Raw genomic sequence first — 22,186 nt, forward strand, 5'->3', positions numbered from 1 at the left:
GCTTAGGGTGAAGTGGGAGAGAGAAGAGGCAAGCTAAGTGTGGGTCGACAGCTGGCTGAACACGAGCCAGCAGCGTGCCCAGGTGGCCAAGAAGGCCAACAGCATCCTGGCTTGTCTCACGAATAGTGTGGCCGGCAGGAGTAGAGAAGTGATCGCTTCCCTGTGCTCGGCACTGGTGAGGCCACACCTTGAATACTGGGTTTAGTTTTGGGCCCCTCAGGACAAGAAGGTCATTGAGGGCTGGAGCGTGTCCAGAGAAGGGCAGCAAAGCTGGGGAAGGGTCTGGGGAGCAAGTCTGATGAGGAGCAGCTGAGGGAGCTGGGGGTGTTTAGGCCAGAGAAGAGGGGGCTGAGGGGAGACCTTATCACTCTCTACAACTACCTGAGAGGAGGTTGTAGCGAGGTGGGGGTCAGCCTCTTCTCCCAAGTTAATAGTGATAGGATGAGAGGGAATAGCCTCTATTTGCACCAGGGGAGGTTTAGATTGGATATTAGGAAAAATTTCTTCACCAGAAGGGTTGTCAGGCATTGGAACAGGCTGCCCAGAGAGGTGGTTGAGTCACCATCCCTGGAGGTATTGAAAAGCCATGTAGATGTGGTGCTTAGGGGCATGGTTTAGTGGTGGACTTTGCAGTGTTAGGTTTACAGTTGGACTCAATGATCTTAAAGGCCTTTTCCAACCTAAAGGATTCTATGATTCTAAGTAATCTTTCCTTGGTTATGACATGGGCTGCCATGCAGCAGTAACAAAACAATCACACTCAGTAAAGTAAGGATCTGGTTTCTTGGAATTCTCTTCGAAAATTAGCTGACCTTGAGCTGTCCTGGCTCCTGCTGTTGTGTGCAGGATGTATGCATTGCACAGAAAACCTCAACCATCCATCAAGAAGACTGCTAACAGTTAACAAGCCAAAAAGCATGATCCAAATTAATAACTCCTATGGATATTAAATCTACATCCTTTCCACCATCAGCACCTTCAACTAGACCAATAGCTGGCTGTGCTAACGGGAACCATATCAGAGGAGAGTTTACATTTGGTATTCCCATTTTCCTACTGATTTTCTCACAGTACTGAACATCTCCTAAACAATAGGGCATGGTTTTCTGAGCAGTAGGGAATTAGTGTTCTCCTTAAACATCAGAGCTCTTTGTGGTATTCAGGGAGTGGAAGACTAGAATATGCCTGCACTCTCCCTGGAGCGGAGGAAACAGTCATTGGATGTCAGGAAACTAGGCCAATTCTTGGGAAGAGGTGATGCAGAAAAACTTGTTGTTCTGCTGCAAGGACCACAAGTGGTGTAAATTCTAGTAAACGAGTAGCAGAGTGCTTTGTAGAGTTCTGAATTTTGAATGAGGGCTGCTAGGCTTCCAAGGTTCAGATGATTCAACACACACAAATCCAGTCCATTTGTGCAAGCCCTTCAAAGGAAGGCCTTCTAATCTGAGCAAAAATCTTGGCCTGTTTACATTTTGTCTCTCACTTTGCAACTCAAACCATAAGACAAAGCTGGCCTGTAACAGAATCCTTTTTAGAAACTATTGTATTTTAACCACACACACACAAACTGGCAACTGACATCAGAGCCTCTGTGTTGGTGCACATCCTCAGCTGGTCAGCTACCTGTAGTAAGGGAGAAAGCTTATTTTGTAGGACCTGTAGATTAAAAACCGGATAACAGCTCTATAAACATCTACTATAGGGAGCAGGCACAGAGCTACCCCCTAATAACTCTAATACAACAATTCTGGATGCTGGTAGATTAAAAGGGGAAAGTGGCTGGGTGCACGCACTCTCTCTAGACGGCTCTCTTACAGACAGTGTCAGCAACAGGACCCTGGAATGGAAAAGCCACTGCTCTGACACAGTGGAGTGTCTCTTATCTTCCTAGGCAGTATCTGAAATCAATAGCTTTCAGCTAGCACAATATGCTTTTACAGCTGAAGAACTGGCTTATCTATATCTAGCTGGAGCATGTCTCTGAGGTTTAGCATCACACTGAGTAAGCAGGGAAGGATAAGCTGCAGCCCAGCAGTAGCCTTGGAAGAGGTATGTGAGTCACGATGTCTGAGTCACACTCTTCCCCTGCATCTTTCTTATAGAGAATCACAGCTAACAGGGCAGGAGAGGGGCCATCAGGCCTCTGTGTTCACCTGAGGGTGGAACTGACTTTACCTAAGTTATTCTTGATAAGTGTTTGTCTATTAAACACATCTAGCAATGGCAACTGCACATACTCTGTAAGCAACCTATGCTATTCCACACTTCGCCACTCTTGTTAGAAAGTATTTCTTAATGTCTAAGCTAAACCTCCCCTGGTGCATTTGAAGCTCATACAGGGCACAAAGACCAGTCTTGTCCTCTGCAGCAAATGAAGTTGTCTTCTCTAGACTAAACAACTCCACTCCCATCAGTATTTCCTGGCTGACTGGAGGTCTAGAAGACCTGACCTTTTTTGCTGCTCTCTTCTGGACACTCTCCAACTTCAGCTGCTGTTCTTTAGTACTGACCTTTGCCAGTAATAAATCATCACACTGTTTATATGCCATGCCATGAACTGGCAGTGGAGATAAAAGCTCCTCACTTGCTTTCTCTGCAGAGTGAGCAAGCCAATACGCTGACTTATAGGAAAACTACAGTCTGAAGAGGCCTTATATAAAGTGTGCTGATTATCAAAAAGGTAGCTATCTCCCCCCATTACCTGCCACCCACACCACTTACTGGTGTAAACTGTAGCCACAATATAAAGATGTAAAGAAAAAGAATACCCGCTGCAGCAGACACACTGGTCTTCATTTGCATTTTCTTGTCCTGAGGGCTCAAGCAGGAAGGCTTATTCTTCTTCAGTATGTTCTCACTAGCACAGATCCCTTGCTACAAAAGGAGAGAAGAAAAGAATATAACTAAGAAACCTGCTAGCCACTGGCACTCATAAAGCTCGCCGCGGCAACATCCCTAAACTTGACTGTGGAAATGTAACAAAAGCCAGACAAGGATGATTGGGGACATCCTGTGGGAGGGAGGGAGAAGGCAAGGAACACAGCTGCTACGAATACAGGGTTACTTCACATCCAGGCAAATTATCCTCTCTCTCTTACGGATGGGGAATTGAAGACCTTGCCCACACTGCACAAGAAGCTTGTACAAGAGTCAGTGGAAAAGCCAGACTTTCAGTACGCAGCCTCCAGAGCAGAGCAGTGAATGCAGCCTGTAGGTCGCTAACAGTGAGGAAGCTAGTGCAACTCACAGCAGCTCTTGGGCTACATAAATACATTCTGGGCAACAGGAAAGCTCAGAAAAAGTTCAGGTTTGAGTAGTGTAAAGGAACATATAGGAGGATCCAGCTCTCAAACTGACCACTGTGACAGTATAGTCATGCACGTTTGCTCACTTGCATCAGTTGTCTGTCTCAATACATTTTAGAGGCCAGCCCTGAAACTCTCTCTTTGAATAGTGCTCACAATGTGCCTCCCATGAAGATGATATTGAACAGTTTGCAAAAGTACCCAGGCAATCTGGTGCAGGATTCACACCCATGCAACATTACTTGGTACTCTACCTCCTCTTGATCGACTTTGGTCAAAGCTTTGTCTTCAGTTTTATGTTCTTTGGCAAGAGGGTGGTCCTGGAAACCCTTTTGTTTTAGTTTTGCCATGGACACCCAAGCTGGTTCAGAGGAAGCAGTTTCCAAATGTTGAGAGGAGACTTTTTCTACAAAAGAAGCATTTTTGAAGTAAAGAAGGGATTTAGGTCAAGTCAGGCTAAAGCTAGTGTTTTGTGTTTTAAATCCTTCAGCATCTGTAACACCCTTTGAACACTGCAGAGATAAAATTACCTTCCCTGATGATTTTGTCCTTGGCAATAGCTGTTTCTCTGTTTATTCTGGAGTTTTTGACCTGACTCTGCTTCCATTTAAGTCAATGGCAGAACGCCCACTGAGATCACTGTGAACCGGATTTTGCCTTTGAAACAACATCCTTACACTGCAGATTAAATGAGTATGATAACCATTATTTTTTCATGTAGGCAGTAAAATACAGACTGCCTTTTCACTTTTTAAATATTTTAAATGAAGTGATTGTGGAAAATAGTAGAAAAAATAATCACACTTAATGCAACTCCTACTTAAGGTTTGAGTGGCTGCAGTCTGGAAAATTAACCACAAAACAGCAGCAAGTTTTAAAAAGCTGTGTTTAAACTCCAACTACATGCACAAGTACGCCATAACAAAATGTTTGAGAGGCCCCTAAGCTATTACTCTGTTGTTATTCTTGCTGGAACACACCCCTCATTAAGATAAGCCAAGAATTCTCTTGACTGGCCAAATCATCAAGCCAATTAAATTACAGCGCTGACGAACTCAAGGCTGAATTTGGTCCTTGTCAAGAGGATGTTTATCATTTGTTTGCCACTCTGCCACGGTTCTTATATGACCACTGTTTTCTGCAATGTTTGGATAAAAATACAGCATAAATACCTGAAAGTTTATTACCATTTTGCTTCTTTGCCACTTCTTCTGATACTGTCTTAGGAGGATTTTTGTCTTCTAGGAGATCTGTTTTTTTAACAAATGATTTTGTGCTGCCAGGAAGGCCTGGAGGTTGCTTCCCAGTGCCCACCAATTTCTGATCCTCCTTGACTGAAGCAGAAGAAGCAGTGGGAACAGATGAGGGGATCAGCTTTGGAGACTCAGCACGGCTTTCATTCTGGTATTTTAGTAAAGAAGATGTTCTCCTCAGTCTGACCCCAAATGGGTTTTCAACATTTTGTGCTTCATGGTCAGCCAGCTCCACAGAGGAATTCAAATGTAAATCACTGTCCTTACAGTCTCGATCAAATCTGTCTGAGCTGGTTTTTGCTGATTTCTGGATGACTGCATCAAAACTTGTGTGTTCTTTTGTCACTCCTTCAAACAACTCTGGTCTTATAGGGGACGTTGGGGAACTTCTGGTATAGGAATCTTCCTTTGAATTTGAACCCCCCGAGAGAGATCTTTGCCATGCTGGTGCGATGGTAAATCTGACTGGTTTAGCAGAAGCAGTCTTCAGTGGACTTTTTACATTTTCACCTGAAGATCGACTGTCTCCCCCTGTTTTTCTGTGAGAAGTTGTACTGCTTATCTGGTACTCCTTACTGTCATCATCAGAAGAGATATTACTCTTCAAGCCAGCCAAACTTGAAGAGGCAAGACATCCAATGGAAAGTTTTTCAGAAATGTATGATGTGTTGGCCTGTTGACTGCCTTGGTTAGCCTTTGAAGCAGAAACAGCTTCTGCTTTAAAAGATACTTCCGATTTACTGGGAGGTAGCATGCAACCTGCTTCCAAGACAGATGCGGCAGTGTCTATTTTTTTTTCTGCATTGCCTTTGGACAACTGAAATTCCATTATTTCGCAAGTTTCTTTGTCATTTCTTGTTACTGAACTGTTTGCAGGCTTCAAAACAGCCACTGCCTTGATGTCAGGAGAAGACTCTGAATCAACTACTGCAACCTGTGAAGTGCTTGGTGCAGTATCTGAGACAGTGTGGTTGGAATGATTCTCAGTAGTACCCAAGCAGGCTTCTACATTGCCAATAAACAGTGGATCCCCCTTTTCCTGGTCTTTGATGTTTTGGTCCACAGAATTTACTGAGGACCTTTGTGCAACATTTCCCAATATATCTATGCCTTCTGTTTTCACACCACTACTAAACAAGTCAGCTGCTAGTATGTCTGGAAACACAACAGCTTCTCCTTCAATTTGCTGCAAGTTTGGAAGTCCAGGTATTTCAGTATAGGTATTTTGCTGATGTAATTTCAATTCATCGGCAGGCTCATCTGAACAGTATGACGCTTCTGCACTGTGGTGTTCCTCCAGGTTCACTGGAGAAGGCTCAGGTGTCAGAAGGGGTGCAGCTGCTTTATAGTGACGGTCCACGTCTGGAAGACATGCGTCCTCTTGCAACAAAGCACAACAATCTTCTGCCACAAGTGTGGAATCATGAGAGTCACAGGCAGCGTCAATGGGACTTTTTACAATGGGCATCTCCTTAGAACCCTTCGCACAATGTCCCACCTGGGCTGATAATCCTATATTAAACATAGGAGAAAAGCGTGCACTTAAAGGTTACAACTGAAGCACCATCTGTATCCGTAATTCATTCCAGATAGTGTGGTCATTTAGCATAAGTTCCCCATGTCTGGCCACCATTGTCTGATAAATAAGGCTGCTAAAGCATATTTAGAAATGGGCTGTCCAAGTGGGGAGACTAGTAAAGTTTTTAGTTTGAGCATACCTAATCCCGGGAATGACTGAAAGTTGTTGTTGTCTGCTTAAGGTGTAACAAATAAGTTGCTGTTTATTTCTTTTGAGTGCATATCCCTGGTTGTAAGACTACTAGCCAGATTTCCCTAGACATTTCTTCATGTGTATGCCTAGAAAGACCGTCTAGAACGATCTGGAGGATTTTCTGTATTTAAGCAGAACATCTCAGCATCAGGTAGCTCTGCTTCCTACAGCTCCAGCAGGGTGCTGAACATCTGGATAGCTTAGACGTGTCTGCACATGCAGTAACTCTGAAGTGCAACAGCATCAGGTCCTGAGTTTGCCCTGATGACAAAGTGCCAGCATTCCCTCTACACTATAGCATTACCATCAGCCAGTGCATTTGTAACACAGTGCTAAAGAGAAGAGTCTTTGGTGCTGTTTTGGAGAAATTTCATTTGTTTTTACGATTTACAATTACAATTGTGTTACTACTGGCCATTAGCTGTTATTCAAACTATAAGGGGGGAGGTGGCAAAGGAAGATCTAGTAAACACAAGCCAATTAAAGTCACTTTACACACATCATGGATACAATACTGAGGTTAAGGTTTTTCTGAGTTTCACGGAACTCAGATCCCCAGTCAGTGAGATCTAGCCAACTGTGTAGCACAAGTACTTCTGAACATGGTACTTTCACCTCCTGTAATTTTTTAATGCTGCCCTCAAAGTTCACCATTTCAGCACCACTGTGTTGAGTGGAGTACATGACTTTTTGCATCATAACACTTCAGCAGCCAGGATTGGTTTTATGATATATAACCAAAAGATGCCTAGTTTGAGAGGACTTACAATTCAGATAGGTCCTGTCAGCCTTATGTAGAAGAATTCAAGCACCCAAAGTAGCAATACATAAGTCTGCATTACCTTCCCAATCACTTTTATGCTGGCCACTCTCAATTAATTCTGTTGAATTTCCCTTCTTTTCTGGAGCTGCAGGAAGAGACGCTTCATTTTCCAGCTGTTCCACCTAATGAGGTGCAATAAGACCTTTTAATTAAAGAATAATGTACAAAATTGTATTTTATACACACACACGTTTATGAATACTCAAAACATAGACACAACCCCCCCATCCTGTAATTTACCAACACTGTGGGTAATGTATTATTCCAATTAAGAACCTAGAAATCATTCATGTTTAAAATACCAAAGGCAGCCCACTGATCTCTGTTAAATCTGAAACATTCTGGGATTGACATATTCTGAGTGAATGAGTATATTTCTAAAACATCATCCAAGCTACCTGGGAGCATAAAACAGACAAAGCCAGAGACATTATCCTCACTTCTGTTATCTCTGATTGACACTCCACAATTAGCTTTTCTCCTTCAGCACTGTAGTTGTACCAGCTGCAGCACAAAGAATATCCAGCCAAGATGCTGTAGGGCCCAAGTTTCCAAGAAAACCTCATTCTGCATTACACTCATCCTGAATTTCTTGCTGCCTTCCCCTCATCCCGCCTTCTCAGGGCAGGGCACTTCTAACTCCAGGACAGATTTTCATGCATGATTCTCTGACGGAGAGGGAAACATGCAGTACAGAAGCATTACTCCTTATTTCTGTCACACTCCAGCTCAACAGCCTTTTCTGTCTGGTGAACTTCATCTTCACAATGTGTTTCCTAGAATCCAGGATGAGAAACATCTCCTCCTAATTTCCCACGTGCAGAGCCATATTCCTTCCCAAAGTCCTTCAGTCTTTCCTTTGACATACAAAGAATTAAGTTAAAGCTAATCTGAAATCATAGAAATAGACTCAGGCTTCTTTAAAACTGAAAACTAGTTTTTCAAACAAAAGGAATGTTTTTACAAATTATGTGTAACCCACAACCTTTTTGGCTAAACAATGAAAAACTAAATTTGCACTTTTCTTCAGCTCCCATGATATTGAAGTTTTCTGGGTATTTTTTGTTGGGTTAGTTGGTGGAAAATAGGTGGTTTCCCTTCTTCCAGTGGAAGAAAAAAAAAGTAAAGGAACGTGGATAGGAAAGAAAAAAATATGGGGGAAAAAAAAATTCACATCCATTTCCTTCTGCGCAGTGATTCTTTTCCAGAAAACACTTACCTGGGGAGTTTGCTGACTCTTGTTGGTAAAGCCTTTCTGTTTCCGCGGGTTTATGGCAATCCTGTGCCTGGCTGCTGAGGTGTCCAGGCAGCCGAGGGGACTGGCAGGGATGGTGAAGTCAACGGGAAGGAAGCTGCTGCCTCGTGAGCCGGGAGGCCCCTGAGCGGCAGAGGATGAAGGACTGATGGGCCTGGAGGAAGCTCCAGAAGGTACCTGTAAAACACAAACATCTCTGACACAATTCATTTGCTAGCTCTTTCCATTTCAGAAGCCTGAAATGGCTGTATTTTTGGACATAAATCCTCACTTAAAATGCACAGCTAATGTCACCTCTGCATAGAGGTTACTCAGTTCTGTGTTCAGGTGTATACTACACGGAAGTGAGAAATACCTGTCTCTGTCTCTCCCACAGTAAGAGCCTCAGCTGCTGCTTTCCCAGTTCTTATCTGAAAAATCATTTGCAATATATATATGCACCAGCAGGAGACACTGGTGCAGTTTTTACAGTTGCCTCTTCATCCCAATAGTGTGACTCATTGAAGGAATATGTTATTAAAAAGTCACAAAAGTAGCATGGATACTTGTTCCTTGTTATCTCTATTTCTAAGAAAGTTACCATAGCCACTTTGCTCTTTTAATATCCACTCTCCCAGAAAAATCAAATGCTTCTCTCCAACAAGTATCCTGGAACTATCTCCCAGACAGCAACGCTGCTCTGGAGAATGAAACAGCAGTAACCTTTTGATCGCAGGATGCTATCAAAAAAACCAAAGGGTTCACAGAAGTGTTTGTAGAAAAACCCCTCAACACACAGTTCAGCTGGTTTTGTTACTGTTTTGAAATGTAGAGCAGACTTTCTGGAACACTGCAAAATCTCACAGACATGTCAAACAAACTCCATTCAGTATAACATACCTGCTATTTTAGCTTCGGCCATAAAGCTAGGTAAAACACAGCCATTTAACTGTGCTTGGCACTCAGGTTTTAGTTTTGTTTAAGCTTAGGATATAACACAGGAATTAAAACACTTTTGCTGATGAGATTTAATGATAATGAAAGCATCGTCCCATCTGATCTTGTCTAGGTACATTGCTTTGTGTTTAAGGTGGCTAAAATAAATTTCCTTATTCTCCATTGAATTTTTTTAGTTCCTAGATCTGAAATAAACCGCAACAGCATGTACTATGACAGATACAAACTCTTCTCATGAGAAATTTACACATTGTGAAAGAGAGAAAGAACACTGCTAGTAAATAAGCAAATGATTGTTGTAATTCTACAAGATCAATGATAAACCTGTAAGGATCACTTGCAAAAACAGTAACGTTGTTACTCATTTCTACATACAAATTCTTCTGCCTTTCAATTACAAAATTACAGTTGTGCTTATTTAATATAAAAACACCTGAAGCTAGTATCTGAGCTACTGCTGTACATAAATGGCAAATTCCTTACTCCACTGAGGATTCAGGATATTTTTTTCTCTGAGCACTGACTGCCAGTTAGTATCTTCTCTCAAAGACAGTGGAGTGGACACAGGATTTCCACACCAAGTTTAAGTGTAAGATAAATTTGGTGTTTGTTAGTTATTGCAGTTACAGGATCCTGCACAAGGGAATACTGCGGTTAGAAGGCCCATTTCCGAAAGAGTGTTTGTGCCAAAGCACTGGCCTCAGCCCCACAAGCTGAGACACTGTTTTGCTTTTAATCAGTCCAGGTTGAAGATGCCAACAAGGAAGTTAGATTTCCATAAAGGCTATCTGGCAAAGGCAGGGTAATGGTGGTTAACGTCTCTGTGAAGTCACTTGCTGCTCGCTTTGAGTGATAGCTTCACATTCAGCTTTAGATTAGTCAGAAAGTGAGTATTTATAAATGTGGAGGTCACTGAGAAGTTACATGGGTGACACGTCAGGGTTTCACACAGAAGTGACAGCAGCATGAAACTCTTGGAAAAGCCGGTGAAGCAGCACAAGGCAAAGATATTAAGTAACTGTCATCTGCAGCAAGATGAATACAATAGTAAAATGTAAACCACTATACTGTGTGTAACTTCATATAGCTCAGGATCAAATCCTCTTTTTCCTTTACTAAATATACAATATTGTTAAATGGAATAACTGGTGTATATTTCTTGGTGCTTTTCACAATTTTCCTCATCTTAGAAATGAGATTATTCAGTTTAACTACTTGTGTTCTGCTAGCTCACATCCTGGTATTACATAAATAGTTTCAAAAACTACTGAAAAAAATTATTATTTAGGACAAGGTTTTTTATTTTAGATCAACATATTGGCAAGATTTCTGCTAAGCCAAACTACTGACTAAGAAAAATATTTGGGTAAAGGAACATACATGATACTGTAAAGACAGCCAGATTCCTAGTGAGTTGGGGAGAAAAAGGAAGAGCCTTTAAATGGGGAATTCTGTGCAATATAAAAGAAAGAAAAAAAATTCTCCTGTCCCTGCCTGTCTTTCTCAGAGCAGATGAGGTTGTAAGACTGAAAGAGCTCAAAGACTTCAGAACTGGATAGAAAAGGGCTTTTGCGTTATTAGGACAAAACAGTATGCAGGCTTACAAAATGGAGCATTTCAGTCAAAATACAAAATGGGAGATGAGTTAATAAAATATACATTAAAGTAATGATAAAATACATACAAGAAGTTATTAAAATAATGACAACCCAAGTTACCTAGATCACTTGGGCCTCCAGAGTTGTGTGATTAGTAGTCTACTACAAGGGGGAGACATAGCTTTATCTTTCTATCCCTAAAGCAAAAGATCTATGAACGACCAGGCAGGAGAGTGTCTGATCTCAACCATGGACAGAAAAGTTGAGCTGATCTTGGGCAGTTTGCTCTCTCCCTCTGAGAAGGCTGGCCAAAGAGGAAATGAATGGGAAAGCTTCCTCAGCAGTGGGGTCGGCACTAACTGTTTGACCCACAAGATATTGCCCTGGCTGCTAAAGGCCGCATTTACCAGTAAGGAATCTTCTAGGTACCCTGTTACTTCCCCTTTACTTGTGGGCTATTCTCAGTTTTACAAAGGGTTAAACTGTGTTCTCTCTCATGAGCTTCTCAACCAGGGATTCTGTACAGAGAACTGCAAAGCCTGGGCCAAAATGGCCCATGGCTGTTCTGGACCCATAAATATTCCCAATAGCAAGGGCTATCCCATGAATCAAAATCAGCCCTGTTGGAGTGGTGGCTGCCTTTGTCACTGGCATTTGAAGACCCCATTTGCTGTGGTCTGACTGGTCTTTCAGACATTATATTGATGCTGGAGAAAACCAATATAAGCAAATCTTACAGGCCTGCCTTGAAAACGTGAGATGGGCAGGAACTCAACTCAGCTTCAAGTAGCAGGGACAGTCAAGGTGAAGGTCCCTCAGCTCCAAAAATATTACCTCTGTGAATTTTGCTGAGCTGGTCAAGGAATAGACCGTGTTGGTCTGACAGGAGAACCTGCTGCTGCTGCTGGTCATGTATCATCCAAAGAAAACTACAAATGAACACAGGCCTTTTCCTGTGCAATGCCTAGCATCAGAAAGGGCTGATCCTGCAATTGTTTCCCACGATAAGAGAGATGCATGGCATTGCTCACAAGCCACTGCTAATGGGCAGGTGTTATTAAGCTATTACTGCTGTTGGCTATTGGGGCCCTGGAACATGGAATTGGAATTGAAGTGCTTTGCCTTGTCCAATTTTCTGTTGTGTAACTTTCAGATTCATACTGTGTCACAGAGCTGACTATACTATTCACACAAACCACTTACCAGTAGATTTCTGCCTCTATTTATTTTGTTCTTATTCAAAAATATGAGAGAGGTACATTTTCAGTATCATTCACATCACTCTGGACTGTTCATGAATTGTTTGCTCGGATATATTGTACCCAGAATAGATTAAAAAAAAAATTATGGTACTGGCTCCATACAGACCACACATGCTGTCTCAGGAAAGTTTATTAGCAGGAAAAGTAGCTTTTTACCTGTTCATCTTCACTGTCTGTCCCACCTAAACTCAAAGAGCTATGACGTTGAACAGGGTTGGAGGACTGTGGGATAAAATAAGGAAGAGGGTAAGTCAAGGGAAGTATCACATTGAATTATCTGGGACTGGATATCCAGTGCTAAATATGAGAAAACACAAGAGGAAAGATAAAGGAAGGGTCACTGAGTCCCTGCCTCACAGAGCAGGTTTCATTTGTTCACAGGGGATCAAACATAAAGTAGGGGAGCTTTATCCTGCTATGAGATATGCCATGAAGGTTGACCACATGAGGCAATACATTTTATGAAGTTATTTTGGCTTGTTGTTTTAAGATCTTCAAATTTACAAATACTCACATGCTCACTGAAGTCCAAAACACTGCATTTGCTATGAGAAGGCAATTCCTAAGAAAGAAGATAACCCAAACCTGCTCTGAGTCCCATCAGGACCTGTTCTCCTCAGACTCAGGGTTGTCACTTTCCTGTCAATTCAACTAATATTGCCCTGGTTTTGAGTTATTCCATTCCAAAACCAGTAATTGTTTAAGATTCTTTTGCAATCCTCATTATTTTTGTTTTGTTCACTAGCTTTAAAACACCCAAAAACTCTTCCCCTTTCACAGGTGCAGGAAACTGCCAATCTCTCCAGCTCTTTGAAGCTGGAACACATGGGAAGTTTGTTTGTGCAGTGTGAGTACCCCAGCTTGTTCTTGGACTGGAAGTGGAACAGTCACAGTAATACAACATTCACCCATGAATAATTCACTTTTTATGCTTTCTGCCTTACAGACCTACCAGGAAAGACTGCCTTGCCCAAAGGCACTGAGAGCTGTCATATCAACTGAATTTCTCTCCTCTTTGCCTAATGATATAGGTCACAACTGCCCCTGCGCTAATCTACATAAAAGCATAGAAAATTGTACTCAAAGGGGTATTTATAAGGCCACTTCCTAGGTATCCCTCACAGCGACAAGTCCATGATCCACCTAGGTAATTTGTTCTAGTTCTGACTGATCTATATCATCAGATTTTACCACAAGCAAGCAAAAAGGTCTTCCCCTTCTCCTTTTATCTTTTCTATACGGGTGGTCACTAAAGCGACATAACAATTATACCTTGCTTGGTGAATCTGTCAGAACTTCATGAAGGGTTGAAATTTCAGGAGGGCTTCTAGGTAAACCATCATCTTCAGAAACAGCACCCGCATCTTCCAGTTTCTTTCCAGTTATAACAAGAGGAGGCGATCCAAGTCTGATGTTCTGCTGCAACTGAAGCTGTCGTTTAAAAGAAATTTAGAATGTAGGCTTCCAATGGCATTATTTATAGGGACCATTTTGGACACTTTTACCCCAGTTGCTTCCATTAGGCATGCAGAAGCTCTTAGTTAACAGAAATACTTGAAGAAACAGACCATTTATAGAAAATTACCATTAATAAAATTTTATTTAGTGACATTCATGAAGGACCCATCATTAGAACTGGCTTCGGTACAAAATTAAAACCAACATCAATCTTATTCAATGAGTTGCCAAAGACAGAAATTTCACCATTCCAGAAAATTTACTGCAGGTTAACTCCCTTTAAATGTAAAACTTTAAAAATTAAAGATTTAAGTATTCTTTAAACAACTCCATGTATCCGGATGTCCCAAATAGTCACACAAAGTATTGTCAGTCAGCAGTTCCCAGCCCCAGGTTTATGTGTCAGCTTTCCTTCACAAAGCCTTTCCAAATATTGAGAGCTTGTCACCACCCTCTTCTGCACAAGTAGCTGAGTCTCACTTTTTATACAAAGACAATTTAATTCAATTTCTGGTCCACCCTAATGAATTGCTTGGTAATTTTCCCCAACATCACATCCTGGTCATGTCTACAGCAAAAGTGATAATGGCAGCCAGGGACTACTTTGTTTGCAAAGGAGTATGGGGATTCTTTTCCAAGATTGCACAAAAGAATGCTCTGGCAGGCCCTGACCCTAGAAAGATAAAACAAAGTCTGCAACCTCACAAGCAGCCAGATGTTCCCTCAAACTAAAAAAGTTCAGATCTCAGGAAACACCATTACTAAAATTCTTGGCTTAAGTCTGTCAGCTATGTCAAAGCTGGAATAGAAACAAGGTCTGAACAGAAACTTTGTCTTTCAACTAAAAACGTCTTAACTGAATTTTCGCAAGATAAATATGCAGACCTGTTTTTTCTGTTTCTTTGTCTATTAAACCAGATTGGGAAATTCTAGGCCTAATTCTGTGCTCTCCTGCAAGCTATGCATTCATTTGTATCTCTGTAAAATGATCTAAATAGCTGCCATTTTATTCAGCAAGATTCACTTGGAATGTAATTCCTATAGATCTAACAGCCACACAGGGTAGTACAATGTCACACTTTAATCCACCAGTCCCCCATTTCCAACAGCTTTCTTGCCCTCTTACCCACAACAATCAAAGAAGCATCAGCAATATAATCTGCAAAAGCAGGACTGATGACAAACTGCATAAGGATTGCGATATATGGGCAAAATGAGACATACAACATACCAGTACACTTCATGGGAATGAAAATACAGACAGTTTTGCTCTTTCCTCTTTTCACAACTTCCCATCTTTGATTTGTTAAATAATCACATGTGACTGCAAAGTGTTGTAGGGGAAACTCTGAATTTAGTCTGTCTTCTGCTGGTAGAAGTTAATTTACATTGCTAAGCTTTTATCAGTGCTCGGCTTTTATTCTGATGAGAGTCAAGCTCACAGAAAAAGGCTGTCTTAAAAGACTATAAAAATAGTGCTGGTAGTATTACGTTATCATGCAAGAGGATGGATGGATGGATGGATGGATGGATGGATGGATGGATGGATGGATGGAGAGAAGGCACAGGGGACCGGAGATAGCATTAAAGAGTTTTTTTTTTCCCCCAACAAAGTTCTATCATATATAAACATGATTTCTTCTGCTACTCCTATTGTTATGCAAAAAATACCCTGAATTGAAGCTTAGCCTATTTTGCGGTCTTACAGAGGAGCAAGTCCCTCTGTGCATCTTGTATTACTTAACACGTGATGCAATTGTGTTTTGCAAGATGAAGCTCACACTGAGCAAAGGAAGAATTTCAATGGCCTTTGGCTGCCTTATCAACGGTTTGTTTTCAGTCTCTGGAAAAACCTTAAACTTTTATCTCAGTGCTCTGAGCTGGACAGTTATTTAACTGCAATTAATATAACCAACAGTTGACAAGGGAGCTGTCAAGGAGGGTTCAGTATGTGCCTTGGAAGAAGGAAATGACCGAGCAGAATACCATATCCTTTGTGGGCAGAGAGAAGACTAATGATAAAAATAAAGCTGTCACTAAGCATGCCCTGACATATCCATCATCCCACACACTTACACAGCCGCTGGTGCTAGCATGTACAGTGAAAGCATCACAGCCAGAATTGCCAAACAGAATAACATACGAATAGAAGTGTGAGGGACACACTACAGTATAAATAAATGGCCTTAACCCAAAAGCAGTAGCTATGAAGTAAAAAATGGAGATCCCATTGGAAGAGGACATGGTCATTAAGGAAAGTTTCCAAGAGTCCATGAACCAGATTCATGTCACTTGTACACTATGAGACCTGGCCAAGGCTGAAAGTACTAGGACTGCTCAAAAGATGTCACTTCTAAGAGGCAGGACAGATCCAAAAGTAGTAAATCTAGCTTTGGACACTTTAGTCAACAAAGCTTTAAGGCACACAGCAGAGGAATCAAGCAGAGCTTCCTACGAGACAGATAATATCAAGCAGCATCATGAATGAGGGGAAGATGTTCTCACCTGCAAAGTTTTCACTCTTCCAGGTATGTTTTCCTGAGACAACGTGTCACCTGCCACATTTCCCGGTGCAGACTCAAAAATGAAGACACTGTCATGGGACAAGGCTTTGTTTCCCATGCTTCCTTTGGGCCTGGGAAGGAAGGAAGAGTGGTCAATCCACTGGGTACAGCCCTCCAACACTTCCCTGCACTACTTCACCAATGCAGAGGGATCGTAAAGAGGCTAGGGTGGGATGCATCTCACTTAACTTCAGATTTCTGCATGCTAGCTGTCTAGAGGAGTCACTGCTAGCTCCTTTTATACTCAGAAGGGAGGAAGAAACACTTTTTAGGATGCTGATCAAATGCAGACGTCTCTTTTCATATGTTCTCAGCACCTGCATTGAACACACAGGCCAGTCTCTGTAGACTACAGTGGGAGTCCAGGGCGATTAGGTCAGATGCTAAGACTTAGCTGGATGCATGCCACCCTGAGAGATGTCTACAGTGCAGAGAGGTGTGAGAGAAGTCTCCCTGCCCTCCTTTGGTGGGAATTGGCCTAGCATAAGATATTCAGGATACAACCCTTGCAGCCTGGTTTGTGTCTTACCTGCCAAAGATTGTGGATTATTTTTCCGCTTCTTGCAAACATGGGCAGAAAATGTAATTCCACTACATTAACAAACTTGATTCAAATCCTCTCAGGTCTAGCAATAAAAACAGTTCTGTTCAGCTGTATCATGAACATCGCCAGATCCCAAGCATATTTTAAAAATGTAGATGGGACAAGTGTCCACACCCACAGTTACATATCTATCCATGGCCAAGTTAAAGTACCCAGGCAAGATATTCCTGCTCTGCTCCTGTGCTCACTGGGTGGTCAGCTGTTACCTGAGTTGTAATCAACTGAGGTTGATTGGGATTGGGCTATTAGGTTGTGCAGGGCAAATTTTGCAGTTGGGTGGCACAACAGGGAAGGTTCCAAATCTTTTATTCACCAAGTTCCACCAGCATAGGCAGGCACTGTCTGTACATTACTTTGTCCAAAACACCACAAGGATGGCCTCTACCAGGATTTCATTCTAGCACTTAACTGGAAAACAACAGAGAATACTCTCATGTTGTCGGCTGCCAGCCTCATAACCCACAAGTTACAAGGATTCCTTGGCTCAGCTGCTGTGCAGGCAATGCTCGTTACCTCTGAAAGTTTGACTCTGGTAACAGGGGATGATTAGGAATAGAACTCTGACAAAGAAAATCCAGTAAGTCTAACACACTTCTGCAAGAAAATCAAATAGAAGAGGTCTCTGCTATTTGCCTAACCCCAGGTTCTCTGTTTGTTTAGAAGAAAGCCCTGAAAGACTGTGAACTTCCATAAAGTAAATACACCATGTTAAAAATACCAAACAAATGACTTTTTTTTCTTCTTGCATCTGCCTTCTTTACATCTCCAGAGACAAGATCTCCTTTGTCTACCTGACTAACCCTCCTGTTGCCCCAAAGTTGTACTCAATCAGTATACAGTTATGCCAAGTCTCACAATAGGGCAAAAGAGTTTTCTCTGTTTATGTTGTGTTTTAGACAATCTGAGCTCTTCCTCTCACAGCACAGGTCACAGTTCATGCTTCCTCCCATTATATGAAATAGTTCATGTCTGTGTTGGTTTAGAGGACAGCAGTTCTACACACAAGTGAGGCACTTGCCTTATTTCATCATTAGAGTGAATGAACTCACTCATCCCATCTTTTTGTACGCTTAATTTTAGAGTCCTTTTCAGCGTGAAAGACACTCTATATGGGCAAGACATAGTTTTGCTGCATTCAGACAGTGTGTGTCATGCAACTTCTATTTACTGTAACGTATATTCATTATTATTAGTTGGCATAAATAAAATATTTACTGCAAAGAATGCACGTGCATTAGGTTGTGGGCATTTCCTCACTTCCTTTACTTGGAAGTTTTAGCAATAAGAGCTTAGGTTTCCTTGTTCTTGAGTCTGCCAGTACAAGATCTGTTTGTTTCTTTCTCACTCTGCATATGTATCCTATTGCTTGCAAGAGAATTACTGTATTTTCTTCTGGCAGTCACAAAAAGAGTATTGGATTAAATACAGAATTAACTACAGCTTTAGTACAGATGAGTGTCTTATGTGCAAATAAATATACATTCATGTGTAATTCCAGGTAGTGTATTTATATTTGGTGCTGATGCTGAAGATGCACTGTTAACTAAACCCCTAGATGTTTTAGCCACTGTATCTCCGCACTTATTTCCCTATACAAATGCTCACTTCATTCATGTGTAGCAACACTTGAGCTGCCATGACTGAGGAAATGATAGGACTCTACAGCCAGCAATAAAGCTGCTCCTAAACTCATCAGGGCCTCTGCTATCTTCCACTTCTTACTGCCGCAGCCTCACTCCTTTTATCAGTGTTTGAGGTAGGGGGAAGAAAGGTGACATCTATGTAAGGTCTTTTATCCTTTTGATGATACAGACAACAAGTCATCTATGGTACATGCTTTAACTTTGGCATTAAGGTTTTTCCATTTCTATTCAAAACTCATGCCTCTCTGAAGATAGAGTGGCACATAATGCTCCCTTCCCCTTCACAGATGCCCAGTCTTATTGATTCCCCACAGCCCCTTAACATCTGAGCACATCCCTTTGGCTGTTACAAGAAGCATCTGGCACATCTAGGGGTTTGGTCTCTGGTCAGTATTCAAAAAAGTTAAATTTTAAAAAGATTACATGGTTTAAAAGAAAAAAAAAGGAAAAAGAGAAAACCAGTGCTTCTGCTAAAGAGCAAACAAACAGCAGCATTGTTCTAAGATTGGATTTGATATTCTGCATGCTAGAAATTGCAAAGCTTAGGGCCCTGCTATAAACTCTTCACAAGCTGTATTTCCACTGGCTTTCAGGATCAGGTTTTCCAAAGGATTATGTTGTTCAGTCTCCCTAGGTACTTACAAATCGTGCTTATGCCATGCAGGGTCTGGACATGATAGGGTTTTCAAGTAGCACAAACATATCCTCTAATTTTTTTGGATAGTCCATCTAATCCTATCTCTAAGGGAAAAAACAGAAGGGTTTTACTCACTTCCTGATCTCTGATCTTGCAAAACTTTACTCACTGGAGGATAATTGCTGAGGTAAACAGCAATTGCACTTGAAGTACTTGGTTAAGGGCAAGAGTTTGCACCCACACTGTCTCTGGAGCAGACAGCTGATTTTCAGCCAGATCTCTCCTATGGGCTGATGGGGTAAGCTCCTGTTCCTAAGCTTTTTGGACTGGGTTAGCTCAGTCACTTTAATTCCCCTTACCCCAGGGGACTGGTTGTGTGGTCACTTATTCTGTTGCTGTTATGCTAACAAACAAAATAACAAGATTGTTGTTTCATTCCCAGATCATTTCCATGATGCAGTCGCATAAACACAACAGAGAGTGTGGGGAAAGGTGGGGCAAGGAGGAGCAAGCACCCAGGAGGAAATAACATCTATAAGCTGTTCCACCAGAAGAAACGTAGCATCTGCAGCTCCACAGCCCAAGGCCTAGAGTAATCCAAAGAGGGGCCTGGCTGACTAGCTAACAGGGGAGTACAAAGAGGGTGGGGAGCTGGAAAACAGCCAAATTATAGGTTGCCAGATACCAATCCATGACACCCCTGGCAAGGGACAGAGCCATGTTTCAGAGGGTTGTCCCACCCCAGATTCAGAGAGGAGCAATGGAAGTGATATGTAGCTTGATGATCTAAGGTTATCAGTGAAGCACTGCTAGCAGTGCAAACTAGTAGCTTGTGGTACACTAACTGAAAAAAAAAGGACAAGTTTTGGAACTAACAACAATCAGGGATCTGAGAACTGCTCTGGACACACCTTAAGGACTTGCAAACCTCACTCACATGCAGAGCCCTTCAAGGGTAGCTGACACAAAGCTGGAGGCCTTCAGTTGTTATCCATACCTAAATGGCTACGCAAGAAAGCTAAAGCAGCAATATCATACCGATAATACACCAAAAATACTTCCTTCCCTTTACCCCAGCCATGACGGAGGGTACCATTTTTGCTAAAAAACAGCAACTCAACTTCACACGTATTCTCTGTACTAGGACTACTCAATCATCATCCTTTTGTAAAGTTGCTGCTCATCAGACCTTCCAAGACAGATTTCAGGCATTAAAACCAATCAAAACAATCTGGGCTATCTGCAGCTTTAGACTGAGGTTGGATCACCCCTGCCCCTGGCTGCCCTCCCCCTCCTCTGCAGGCTGACTTTTGAAGCACTAGCAAAGAAAGAGGAAATTGCTGGAATTCCTTCATCAGCATTAAGGCTTGTTTTGCACAAACTTGGACAGAGGTTGCTCCTAAGGGGCCAACTCACGCTTTCATCCTACTGCTGTGAACAGTCCGCTTTTATTTATTTATTTTCCTTCCCCACCAGCTTACCCAGCCTCCTTTGGTAAATGAAGTGCAGTAGTGTCGAGCACAGAGATGCTGACATCGCTGCTGGACTGGCTAGGTTTTAAATTACTCTCCCCCCTGGGAGGTGGAGGCTCTTTCCTTTTCTTCTTGGCAAAGAAGTTCTTGAAAGTCTGAAATTTGGATTTTTTCTTTCCTGCAACAGGAGAAAAATGAAAATTTATGGAAGATGGAGGTGTTGCTTAGCTTGGAGAATGTTATGTCTTAAATTCTGGAGGAAGACTCAAAGCTCAAGCAGCCCATTCAGCTTTAGTCAGCTCCTTTGTAAATAATTCAGTGCCTGAGTCCAGTGAAAGGTGAAGCTGCAGTTCTTATATTTGCTGCCTATAAAGCAACACTGACATTAAGCTGACAATAGTGGTGCCTACTAAGGTTCCAGTTAATGAAAAATACACCTTATATAATGTATCTACCTTCAGCTGAACAGTGACCATGCCAATCATACTCGATATATTTTCAATTAAAAAACTGGTATCAATGTCTAACTCTTATTGTTCTTTACTTAGCTCAGTTTAGTTCTGCTTTCTCTTTACTCAGTGCTGTAAGGAGACAACACCTGAAGGATATTCAACATTTGGCAAAAAGATTGAAACTGGGTTTTAGAGTTTATAAACTCTAAAACCAAAACACCCGTTTCCACATTAAACCACTGCCCCCACATAAAATCAACAACTCCTCCACGGGCAATGGAGCAAACTTAATTTAAGACACTGCCCTGCATGACATGAAACCCCCAAACACAGCAGTCCTGAGAACACAATTAGAAATCTATTAATCTGATTTAAGATTTTCCATTGTCCAAATGAAAAGAAACAAAAAAGAACAAAATAAACCATACAAAACATCACTGACTTCTTTCATTTTTTAATAACCTAAGATACTTTAACATTCTTATTTATGTTTTCTTTCAGCACACAAGTGCTGCATTTTGCCACTGACCCTTATATTAAGGGGTCAGTTTGGAGTGGTTTGGGCCAAACTATTGTACTAAGACCCCTGTGACTGACTTAAATACATATGCAGTGCAATAGCATCACTGCATATCTGAGCCAAACTCATTGTTCAAATAATACTTTACAGCAGCTGGCATAATAAATGCCCACAGCTGGAGGATTCCTTCATAAGCAAGGCATTATTTCAACACAATTATTGTCTTCTCCCAGCAATGATTTAGTTGGCAATGCTCTTTCTCAACGTGTGCCCTGTACGTGTAGGGATCTCTGCCAATGGGCCTTATCTGGGCTGAAACCGTGCCACCACGCAGCTGCGTCAGACAGTAGCCACTTTGAGAAATAAACAATGATACTGAGATATACTCACCCTGTCTCCTCCCTGCTCTCAAGACCAGTGCCAGCACCACACATCAGGACATACAAGGATGCTGCTACACTGTCCGGCACAGACTGATGAAACGGCTACCTCTCCACAGAGCAGTAGCAGCCAGGGAAGATGTGCACATTGCTTTTCAAGTGACTTGGGCTGTTACTGAGACCAAATTATCTTTCAAACCATGCAGAGCAAAACTATCAGTGGAATCCCACTCATCTGAATAATAATGGGATG

The 22,186-nt window shown here is 41.8% G+C and overlaps 1 protein-coding gene across 12 annotated transcripts in view; it reads right to left on the reverse strand.

Moving 5' to 3' along the window:
* KIAA1210 (KIAA1210 ortholog) overlaps positions 1-22,186 on the reverse strand; it is a 60,273-nt gene that overhangs the window by 3,771 nt on the left and 34,316 nt on the right. For 5 of the 12 annotated variants that reach the window (XM_075107094.1, XM_075107092.1, XM_075107096.1 and 2 more), the window contains exons 3-11: positions 20,591-20,759; positions 16,167-16,296; positions 13,476-13,634; positions 12,360-12,425; positions 8,372-8,584; positions 7,172-7,274; positions 4,478-6,070; positions 3,560-3,711; positions 2,769-2,874 (exon numbers count right to left, since the gene is read on the reverse strand). In XM_075107094.1, coding sequence (XP_074963195.1) covers positions 2,769-2,874; positions 3,560-3,711; positions 4,478-6,070; positions 7,172-7,274; positions 8,372-8,584; positions 12,360-12,425; positions 13,476-13,634; positions 16,167-16,296; positions 20,591-20,759 — 2,691 coding nt within the window. Of the gene's footprint in view, positions 1-2,768; positions 2,875-3,559; positions 3,712-4,477; positions 6,071-7,171; positions 7,275-8,371; positions 8,585-12,359; positions 12,426-13,475; positions 13,635-16,166; positions 16,297-16,754; positions 16,881-20,590; positions 20,760-22,186 lie in introns of those variants that run through there. The other 7 variants (XM_075107101.1, XM_075107100.1, XM_075107104.1 and 4 more) reach the window with 4 other exon arrangements.

Source organism: Phalacrocorax aristotelis, chromosome 11 (genome assembly GCF_949628215.1).
Source record: "Phalacrocorax aristotelis chromosome 11, bGulAri2.1, whole genome shotgun sequence".
Lineage (NCBI taxonomy): Eukaryota > Metazoa > Chordata > Aves > Suliformes > Phalacrocoracidae > Phalacrocorax > Phalacrocorax aristotelis.